This window comes from Ascidiella aspersa, chromosome 2, assembly GCF_963924565.1.
Source record: "Ascidiella aspersa chromosome 2, kaAscAspe10.2, whole genome shotgun sequence".
Taxonomy (NCBI): Eukaryota; Metazoa; Chordata; class Ascidiacea; order Phlebobranchia; family Ascidiidae; genus Ascidiella; species Ascidiella aspersa.
In genome coordinates this window covers 20,052,638-20,064,673 of record NC_139448.1, presented here as the reverse complement: position 1 = coordinate 20,064,673, position 12,036 = coordinate 20,052,638, and the positions used below count along the sequence as shown (strand labels likewise).

The 12,036-nt window shown below is 35.5% G+C and overlaps 1 protein-coding gene across 1 annotated transcript in view; it reads right to left on the bottom strand.

The window, feature by feature from the left end:
• The window catches only part of LOC146164255 (DNA (cytosine-5)-methyltransferase 1.L-like), a 28,197-nt gene extending 17,401 nt beyond the window's left edge, over positions 1-10,796 (bottom strand). The window contains exon 1 of the mRNA XM_083383170.1: positions 10,593-10,796. Coding sequence (XP_083239296.1) covers positions 10,593-10,673 — 81 coding nt within the window. The 5' untranslated portion in view covers positions 10,674-10,796. The remainder of the gene's footprint in view (positions 1-10,592) is intronic.
• Between the last annotated feature and the right edge of the window lie 1,240 nt (positions 10,797-12,036).

Sequence of the window (12,036 nt, the reverse complement as noted above, 5' to 3'; positions counted from 1 at the left end):
ACACATTAAAATAATTTGGGGGAACACCAAACAATAGTTTATAAAAATGCACTAAAATAAGGACAGTGAGTTAAAGCCAGACATAAACGAACAAAAAACGATAATATGACTTACAAAAATGGGGGTCCCATTTTCTTTCAGACATAAAAATGAGTCTTTATTTGGAGTATTGCGCTAGCTTTAAGATTTGTTCGCTTGGTAGTTAGAGTGGCGCACTTTTTTTACAAGCAAAAAATAATAATTAAAAGTTAAATAGTGAAAAATTTTCCATACAACAACCGCACCCCTGTTTAGTTATATGGGCCGAAAATTTATTTTCGGAATTAAAAATAGTGAAAAAAAATTTCCGGGACATATCTTGTTTTTGCCGTTATTATATGGGCCGAAAATTTATTTTCGGGACATATCTTGTTTTTGCCGCTATTCTTTTTTGGTTTCCTATGGTATGTTTCAGACCGATTTTTGTCCGAAGCTTTATAGAAAAAGTAGACATCGTAGAACCTTCAAATTTTCAGACATGGCGTAGAGTGGTATGTAGGTGCTTTGTAGAAGTTTATGAGGCTGCACCCCCAGGGGCCTTTGCTTGGGGGGCAAAAACCTGAAATATTGCGTTTTAGCTCTTTGTAGATAACGACTGCCATCTAGCAGCAGAAAAACTTTTATACAGAATTCGTTCATATTCGCTTGCTTTGTCCAGCTTGTGAAGTGACGAAGCGACTCACCGCCTGCTGTGCTTTATTGTCCCGCGCGTGAGACTTTCATTGTGTGAAGTGGCACGTCCTAAACTGGGCTCGTGCGACTTGCATTTTAAAACGAGGCTTCTCTTTAGTAAAATTTCTTAATGCTGTTAAGAAACAACTTATTTTACCGCCGCAAATTTAAATGCGAAATCTGGTGGCAACTCTAATCCAACATATCAACACCAGGCCTACACAACTTAAAATTGTGTGTTGATATGTTGGATTGGAGTAACATACTATACAGGTGCAAATAGCAAATATTCTACAAATACAATTTTTCCAATATTCTCCAAATCGTATTTCATCTTATTGTCGCGGTAATACACAAAGAGGTAAGGCCGTGAATAAAGTTTCACCCACCGTACAATTAACGGAGGGAAGCATTACGAGTAGAGATGTTCAAAGCAGAATATCGGCGACTCATTTATAATACTTGCTTTCAATGCGGCGTTAGTTTTTTTTTCGGGCGACCAATTACTTCGCGATAATCTTCGCCTATTAATTAAGTGTCAATAGGGTGTATTTACCGCCGCAAGTTTAAATGCGAAATCTTAAGGCAGTCTACGCCTCTCTGTTAGCACCTGTCGTGTATCTTGCTCCAACCAGCATACTACCAACATCAGGCCTAAACATCTAGCAAAACTTTCGATTTAATAGTTTGCGTATTGAGAACATAATAGTGTTTTTCATATTGTTTAAAACTACAGATTTAAAGCCTGTTTTAACAGTGATTGCTCGGACCAAGCCATGGTAAAAAATTACCGAGTAAAAGTTTGCAAAAGTATAGCAAACCATGGACGTTAAACCATTTTTAGTCTTTAAGAGAATAATAATATTTGCTTTTCAAACACGTAAGCTGGTCAAAATTTAATAAAATGACCACACGCATTATCTACGTAAATTCTATTTATCAAATATATGTTTCGATCATTTCCCAAATTCTACGCCATATTTGAACCCCTTTCGCATCAAAGGCATAAGTTAAGTGGGGAAGTTTTCGGCCCATATCTGTTTTTGCTTGCAGAAACAAGTTAAGCAAAATAAAAAACAAAATATATAATATAAAGTACACAATATAAAATATTAAAAAAAAAAATAAAAAAAATAAAATAAAGTAAAAATTGAAAATAAACACTAAGCCCTGAAAATATACCCCCTGACAAAATATACAACAACCGCACCCCCGTCTAGTTATATGGGCCGAAAATTTATTTTCGGGACATATCTTGTTTTTGCCGTTATTATATGGGCCGAAAATTTATTTTCGGGACATATCTTGTTTTTGCCCGAAAATGTTTCAGACCGATTTTTGTCCGAAGCATTATAGAAAAAGTATACATCTTAGAACTTTCAAATTTTCAGACATGACGTAGAGTGGTATGAAGGTGCAATGTCGAGGTTTATGAGGCTGCACCCCTTGATGCCTTTGATTGGGGGACAAAACACCAATAATGTGACGTCATCGCTTTAGTTTATAATAGCTATCTACTCCTAACTAGCGGCAGAAAAACTGCAATACAGAATGCTTTCATATCACTTGCTTTATTCAGCTCGCGTCGCAACGAGGCGGCTGCTGGTATCCTGCTGCGCTTTATTGTCCGGCGCGTGCAACGTTCATACAGTGAAGTGTTTTGTCGTAAACTAGGCGCATGCGACTTGCCTTTTAGAAAGAGGCTTCTCTTAGTAAAAAAAAATTATTGCTCTTACAACACAACATATTTAGCGTCACAAATGTAAATGCGAAATCTGGTGGCAGTGTACGCCTCTCTATTTGCCACTGTTGCGCATGTTACTCCAATCAAACATATCAACACCAGGCCTTGAAATTGTGCAAGGGCGCAGCAAGCAAAACATAATGCTGAACGCATTATTAGGGAGCACGTTACAAAGCTACGTTATAACATGGCGTCATACTGAAAAAAATATTAAGAACACTGCGTTTATTGGATTTCAATTGGCAAAACTTTCAATTTAAAAGGTGGTTTATTAGGCACATAAACTTGTTTTATATATTGCTCGAAACTACAGATTTAAAGTCTGTTATAACTACGATTGCTCGGAATAAGCCATGGTAAAAATTTACCCAGTAAAAGTTGGCAAAAGTATAGCGAACCATGTACGTTAAACCAGTTTAGCAGAATGATAATATTTGCTTTTTAAACATGTTAGCTGGCCAAAGTGTAATAACATGCTTGTACGCATTATCTGCGCAAATTCTATTTATCAAATATATGTTTCGATTATTTCCCAAATACTACGACGCCATATTTGAACCCCTTTCGCATAATAGCCAGAAGTTAAGCGGGAAGTTTTCGGCCCATATCTGTTTTTGCTTGCAGAACCAAGTTAAGGAAAAAAATATAAAATATGTAATATAAAATATACAATGCAAAATACAAAATATCAAAAAATTAAAAAAAAATTGTTAAATTTAAAAAAAAACAAAAAAACACTAAGCCCCGAAAATATACCCCCTGACAAAATATACAATAACCACACCCCCGTCTAGTTCTTTTTTGGTTTCCTATGGTTTCCTATGGTTTCCTATGGTATGTTTCAGACCGAGTTTTGTCCGAAGCTTTATAGAAAAAGTAGACATCATAGAACCTTCAAATTTTCAGACATGGCGTAGACTGGTATGTAGGTGCTTTGTAAAAGTTTATGAGGCTGCACTCCCAGGGGCCTTTGCTTGGGGGGTAAAAACCTGAAATATTGCGTTTTAGCACTTTGTAGCTAACGACAGCCATCTAGCAGCAGAAAAACTTTCATACAGAATTCGTTCATATTCGCTTGCTTTGTCCAGCTCGCGTCGCGACGAGGCGGCTGCTGGCATCCCTGCTGCGCCCTATTGTCCCGCGCGTGCAACATTTGTGTTGGAAGTGGCTTGCCTAGTAAAACTATGCACATGCGACTTGCCTTTCATAAAGAGGCCTCTCTAAGTAAAAAAACCTATTGCTCTTACAACACAAAATATTTTACCACCGCAAATTTAAATGCGAATCCTACAGGCAGTGTACACATCTCTGTTAGCACATGTTGTAATTGTTGCACCATTCAAACATATCAACACCAGGTCTAAGCAAATATAATTATACAAGGGCCGCAACAACAAAAAGCTTAAGTTTAACGCATTCTTAACGACAACGTTACAAAGCTACGTCATAACATGGCGTCATAAATAAATAAATTTTGCGTTTATTGGATTTAAATTGGCAAAACTTTCAATATAAAACGTGGCTTATTAGGCACATAAACGTGTTTGCATATTGCTCAAAACTACAGATTTAAACTCTGTTTCAACAGTGATTGCTCAGACCAAGGCATGGTCAAAATTTACACAGTAAAAGAAAAAGTATAGCAAACCATAGACGTTAAATCATTTAGAGAGAATGAAAATATTGACTTTTTAAACATGCTAGCTGACCAAAATGTAATAACATGGCCGTAAGCATTATCTACGTAAATTTTTATTGATCAAATGTATGTTTCGATCATTTGCCAAAATCTACGCCATATTTGAACCCCCTTCGCTTCAAAGCCATAAGTTATTATATTATTATACACAACTTATAATTGTGTGTAGATATGTTGGATTGGAGTAACATACAGAACAGGTGCAAATAGCAAATATTCTCCAAATACGATGTTTCCAATATTCTCCAAATCGTATTTCATCGTATTGTCGCGGTAATACACAAAGAGGTAAGGCCGTGAATAAAGTTTCACCCACCGTACAATTAACGGAGGGAAGCATTTCGAGTAGGGATGTTCAAGGCAGAATATCGGCGACACATTTATAATGCTTGCTTTAAATGCGGCGTCAGCATTTTTTGGGCGACCAATTACTTCGCGATAAGCTTCGCCTAATAATTAAGTGTCAATAGGGTGTATTTACCGCCGCAAGTTTAAATGCGAAATCTTAAGGCAGTCTACGCCTCTCTGTTAGCACCTGTTGTGCATCTTGCTCCAACCAGCATACCAACATCAGGCCTAAACTTATCTAGCAAAACTTTCGATTTAATAGTTTGCGTATTAGGCACGTAATAGTGTTTTTCATATTGTTTGAAACGACAGATTTAAAGCCTGTTTTAACAGTGATTGCTCGGACCAAGCTATGGTAAAAAATTACCTAGTGAAAGTTTGCAAAAGTATAGCAAACCATCGGCGTTAAACCATTTTTAGTCTTTAAGAGAATGATAATATTTGATTTTCAAACACGTAAGCTGGTCAAAATTTAATAAAATAGCCATATGCATTATCTAAGTAAATTCTATTTATCAAATATATGTTTCGATCATTCCCCAAATTCTACGCCATATTTGAACCACTTTCGCATCAAAGGCATATTTTAAGTGGGGAAGTTTTCGGCCCATATCTGTTTTTGCTTGCAGAAACAAGTTAAGGAAAATGAAAAACAAAATATATAATATAAAGTACACAATACAAAATATTAAACAAAAAAATTAAAAAAAAAAAAAATTAAAATAAAGTAAAAATTGAAAATAAACACTAAGCCCTGAAAATATATCCCCTGACAAAATATACAACAACCGCACCCCCGTCTAGTTATATGGGCCGAAAATTTATTTTCGGGACATATCTTGTTTTTGCCGTTATTCTTTTTTGGTTTCCTATGGTTTCCTATGGTTTCCTATGGTTTCCTATGGTTTCCTATGGTTTCCTATGGTTTGTTTCAGACCGAGTTTTGTCCGAAGCTTTATAGAAAAAGTAGACATCGTAGAACCTTCAAATTTTCAGACATGGCGTAGAGTGGTATGTAGGTGCTTTGTAAAAGTTTATGAGGCTGCACTCCCAGGGGCCTTTGCTTGGGGGGTAAAAACCTGAAATATTGCGTTTTAGCACTTTGTAGCTAACGACAGCCATCTAGCAGCAGAAAAACTTTCATACAGAATTCGTTCATATTCGCTTGCTTTGTCCAGCTCGCGTCGCGACGAGGCGGCTGCTGGCATCCCTGCTGCGCCCTATTGTCCCGCGCGTGCAACATTTGTGTTGGAAGTGGCTTGCCTAGTAAAACTATGCACATGCGACTTGCCTTTCATAAAGAGGCCTCTCTAAGTAAAAAAACCTATTGCTCTTACAACACAAAATATTTTACCACCGCAAATTTAAATGCGAATCCTACAGGCAGTGTACACATCTCTGTTAGCACATGTTGTAATTGTTGCACCATTCAAACATATCAACACCAGGTCTAAGCAAATATAATTATACAAGGGCCGCAACAACAAAAAGCTTAAGTTTAACGCATTCTTAACGACGACGTTACAAAGCTACGTCATAACATGGCGTCATAAATAAATAAATCTTGCGTTTATTGGATTTAAATTGGCAAAACTTTCAATATAAAACGTGGCTTATTAGGCACATAAACGTGTTTGCATATTGCTCAAAACTACAGATTTAAACTCTGTTTCAACAGTGATTGCTCAGACCAAGGCATGGTAAAAATTTACACAGTAAAAGTTGGAAAAAGTATAGCAAACCATAGACGTTAAATCATTTAGAGAGAATGAAAATATTGACTTTTTAAACATGCTAGCTGACCAAAATGTAATAACATGGCCGTAAGCATTATCTACGTAAATTTTTATTGATCAAATGTATGTTTCGATCATTTGCCAAAATCTACGCCATATTTGAACCCCCTTCGCTTCAAAGCCATAATTTATTATATTATTATACACAACTTATAATTGTGTGTAGATATGTTGGATTGGAGTAACATACAGAACAGGTGCAAATAGCAAATATTCTCCAAATACGATGTTTCCAATATTCTCCAAATCGTATTTTATCGTATTGTCGCGGTAATACACAAAGAGGTAAGGCCGTGAATAAAGTTTCACCCAGCGTACAATTAACGGAGGGAAGCATTGCGAGTAGAGATGTTCAAAGCAGAATATCGGCGACACATTTATAATGCTTGCTTTAAATGCAGCGTCAGCATTTTTTCGGGCGACCAATTACTTTGCGATAAGCTTCGCCTAATAATCAAGTGTCCGCTGCAAATTTAAATGCGAAATCTTAAGGCAGTGTACGCCTCTCTGTTAGCACCTGTTGTGCATGTTGCTCCAACCAACCTACCAACATCAGGCCTAAACAACTAGCAAAACTTTCGATTTAATAGTTTGCGTATTGAGAACATAATAGTGTGTTTCATATTGTTTAAAACTACAGATTTAAAGTCTGTTTTAACAGTGATTGCTCGGACCAAGCCATGGTAAAAATTTACCGAGTAAAAGTTTGCAAAAGTATAGCAAACCATAGGCGTTAAACCATTTTAAGTCTTTGGGAGAATGATAATATTTGTTTTTCAAACACGTAAGCTGGTCAAAATGTAATAAAATGGCCATACACACTATCTACGTAATTTCTATTGATCAAATATATGTTTCGATCATTTCCCAAAATCTACGCCATATTTGAATCCCTTTCGCATCAAAGGCTTAAGTGGGGAATTTTTCGGCCCATATCTGTTTTTGCTTGCAGAAACAAGTTAAGGAAAATGAAAAACAAAATATATAATATAAAATACACAATACAAAATATTAAAAAATAAAAAGTATTAAATAAAAAAAAAATGAAAATAAAAATAAAACATAAAAAATGAAAAATTAAAACAAAAATCAAAAAAAACTAAATAAAAAAAATAAATAATAAAAATAAAAACATTAAAAAATAAAAATATTGAAAAATAAAAATAAATAATTAAGTCAATCAAAAATATTAAAAAAAAAATTGAAAAAAAAAAAAAATTAAAAATTAAAAAAAAAATAACACTAAACCTTGAAAGTATACCCCCTGACAAAATAAACAACAACCGCACCCCCGTCTAGTTCTTTTTTGGTTTCCTATGGCATGTTTCAGACCGATTTTTGTCCGAAGCTTTATAGAAAAAGTAGACATCGTAGAACCTTCAAATTTTTAGACATGGCGTAGAGTGGTATGTAGGTGCTTTGTACAAGTTTATGAGGCTGCACCCCCAGGGGCCTTTGCTTGGGGGGCAAAAACCTGAAATATTGCGTTTTAGCTCTTTGTAGCTAACGACTGCCATCTAGCAGCAGAAAAACTTTCATACAGAATTTGTTCATATTCGCTTGCTTTGTCCAGCTTGTGAAGTGACAAAGCGACTCACCGCCTGCTGCGCTTTATTGTCCCGCGCGTGAGACTTTCATTGTGCGAAGTGGCACGTCCAAAACTGGGCTTGTGCGACTTGCATTTTAAAACGAGGCTTCTCTTTAGTAAAATTACTTAATGCTCTTAAGAAACAACTTATTTTACCGCCGCAAATTTAAATGCGAAATCTGGTGGCAACTCTAATCCAACATATCAACACCAGGCCTACACAACTTAAAATTGTGTGTTGATATGTTGGATTGGAGTAACATACTATACAGGTGCAAATAGCAAATATTCTACAAATACGATTTTTCCAATATTCTCCAAATCGTATTTAATCGTATTGTCGCGGTAATACACAAAGAGGTAAGGCCGTGAATAAAGTTTCACCCACTGTACAATTAACGGAGGGAAGCATTGCGAGTAAAGATGTTCAAAGCAGAATATCGGCGACTCATTTATAATGCTTGCTTTCAATGCTGCGCGTTAGCTTTTTTTTCGGGCAACCAATAACTTAGCGATAAGCTTCACCTAATAATCAAGTGTCAATAGGGTGTATTTACCGCCGCAAATTTAAATGCGAAATCTTGAGGCAGTCTACCCCTCTCTGTTAGCACCTGTTGTGCATCTTGCTCCAACCAGCATACCAACATAAGGCCTAAACATCTAGCAAAACTTTCGATTTAATAGTTTGCGTATTGAGCACATAATAGTGTTTTTCATATTGTTTGAAACTACAGTTTTAAAGCCTGTTTTAACAGTAATTGCTTGGACCAAGCCATGGTAAAAAATTACCGAGTAAAAGTTTGCAAAAGTATAGCAAACCATAGGCGTTAAACCATTTTTAGTCTTTAAGAGAATGATAATATTTTATTTTCAAACACGTAAGCTATTCAAAATGTACTAAAATGGCCATACGCATTATCTAAGTAAATTCTATTTATCAAATATATGTTTCGATCATTCCCCAAAATCTATGCCATATTTGAACCCCTTTCGCATCAAAGGCATAAGTTAAGTGGGGAAGAATCCTGGAGGCAGTGTACACCTCTCTGTTAGCACCTGTTGTAATTGTTGCTCCATCCAAACATATCAACACCAGGCGTGAGACTTATTGTGTGAAGTGGCTTGTCTAGCAAAAGTGGACACATGCGACTAGCCTTTTGAAAAGAGGCTGCGCTTAGTAAAATAACTTATCGCTCATACCAAACAACATATTTAGCATCGCAAATTTAAATGCGAAATCTGGTGGCAGTGTACGCCTCTCTATTTGCACCTGTTGCGCATGTTCCTCCAATCAAACATATCAACACCAGGCCTTAGCAAATTAAAATTGTACAAGGGCGCAGCAAGCAAAACATAAAGCTAAATGCATTAGGGAGGACGTTACAAAGCTACGTTATAACATGGCGTTATACTAAAATAAATATTAAAAACACTGTTTATTGGATTTCAATTGGCAAAACTTTCAATTTAAAAGGTGGTGAATTAGGCACATAAACTTGTTTTATATATAGCTGGAAACAACAGATTTAAAGTCTGTTATAACTATGACTGCTTGGACCAAGCCATGGTAAAAATTTACCCAGTGAAAGTTGGCAAAAGTATAGCAAACCATGGACGTTAAACCATTTTAAGAGAATGATAACATTTGATTTTTAAACATGTTAGCTGGCCAAAGTGTAATAACATGCTTGTACGCATTATCTACGTAAATTATATTTATCAAATATATGTTTCGATCATTTCCCAAATACTACGACGCCATATTTGAACCCCTTTCGCATCAAAGCCAGAAGTTAAGTGGGGAAGTTTTCGGCCCATATCTGTTTTTGCTTGCAGAAACAAGTTAAGGAAAAAAATATAAAATATACAATACAAAATATTAAAAAATAAAAAAAAGTTAAAAAAAAAATTTTAAATTTAAAAAAAAAACACCAAGCCCTGAAAATATAACCCCTGACAAAATATACAACAACCGCACCCCCGTCAAGTTTTTATATGTAATACAAGACAAAATAGCTTTTGAATTTAAGTGTCAAAGTATTCTGTTTTAATAGCTACCAGTAAATAAAAGAATTACAGCTAAAATATTTTTTTTTATTATTTCTAGGTCAAAAAGTTGACATAAATAAAGAAACAAAATAAGTTGTTTTTTTAAATTCTTACTACAGGGTTGGGATTTTAAACTTGCCCGCTCGCCACTGAGTGCAATTCGGCATGAGCGAGTGCTGATCGACCCCTAGTCGCCCAACTGGCAAGTGGCAAGTGCCATAAGCAAAAATCAGTTGTTGTTTTCAGACCTACTAAAGGTCCTAATTTATAAATCTTCAACGAATTATTTGAACTTTAATGACTAAAGGCCAATTCTTTTTGTAATGGCTTATGACACACTCTTGCACAACTACAACAAGAAATTGACCTAATGCATCACACATAGTAAAAAAGTGTTCAATATGTGGATAGTTATGTTGATCATTGCTTTGAATGTGACCTTCAATTAACCCTATTATTTGTGTAGGGTTGAATGTATTTGCACCTTAATGTTTAATGAAATAACTGACCGCAAATTAATATTTCGCTTATTGCTTAACATAAGTTGTCCAACACCACCTTAAATTTCCCACCGAAGACATTCACATTGACGATTGCAAAACCCCAACCCTGACCTATTTAAAACATTCCTTTATCTTAAAATTATTACATGCATACCTGCTTTGGTGACTTTTTAATAGAAGATGCATTTAAAATTGATTTTGAAGACTTTGCACAGGAAGAAATTTCTTCTGACATGACATTAGTTGAAGTTTTTTAATATTCACAAAAATATTATATACAGAAAATATAGATCATATATGTGTATCATATATGTGTTCATATATGTAATATATATATATATATCACTTATTCCTCAAAAGTTTCAGCTGTGAAATATTGAAAACAAGTTTTATTAAACAACTATCAAACAGGCCAGGACTAAATATTTCCCTCCATTGCTGCTATGTGAGGCTTATGTTGTCTATTACCAGCAATACACCTGACCCGTCAGAAATTAGTGCAGTTCTAAGCAAAAGGGTCTCTAACAATTAGTGCATCCAAAGGATCAAAAAGTCCGACTTTTAGACTTGCGGTATTGGACAATGCACATTCAACAAATAGCACACACATGTAATTTTATGAACTTTGCGGTATTGGACAATGTACATTCAACAAATAGCACATAGGTGCAATTTTATGAACTTTGCGGTATTGGACAATCCACATTCAACAAATAGCACACAGGTGCAATTTTATAACTTTGCGGTATTGGACAATGCACATTCAACAAATAGCACACAGGTGCAATTTTATAAACTTTCCATAATATTTAAAACTTTTTAAAACCAATCTAAAATAGTTTTTACCAGTGTTGTAATGACCCAATGACTTGACTTAAGTACATTTAAGTCATTGTTTTCAAATGACTTGACCTAGGTCTTTCGGACAACTGACTTGGGATGAAATGAAGTGTTTGTTAAATGATATGCTTGCTATATATTGCGTTCTGTGTTATTTTTTAGATGAGGTATTGCACCTAACAATTGGAAGAGTTTACCAATTTTATTAGTTTAACATTTAATTCTATTGACAAGGGCTTGATTTGCTTGTATTATGATTTTACTGGTAACTACCAAATACCCATGAAATATCAGTGTAAATATGGCATTTTGTGATTGTATAATTAGACTTGTCAGGTGTTTTGAAAATAAGATTAGGCACAAAAGTGCAAAGCATCTATGGCAGGTGTTATTTTTCGAAAATATGCTATTAAAATCCCTTTGTTCCTTAATGACCTATTGCAAGGGGGTACACCGCTAAACCTAACAATGTGCGTTGTGGTAGGAACTAGGATTCTATACCAGCACCAAGGGTTGTTCTGGAAACATAACTATACTGGTATGTCCAGAAAGTATGACAGATCTCGCGGGTGCACAGCAGAAAAAATCCTGGCGACCGATGGCTGCAAAGGTAACAAAATTGCACCTAGGGGACATTTAAATTTCCGGGTGCCTTTATTGATTTTGCGATGCACTTTGTATTGCATGTAGGCCAGATTGGAAACTTTGGATATTGCGCGGGGGAGATGTTTTGCAGCTGAAAAAATGCGCAGCTGAAA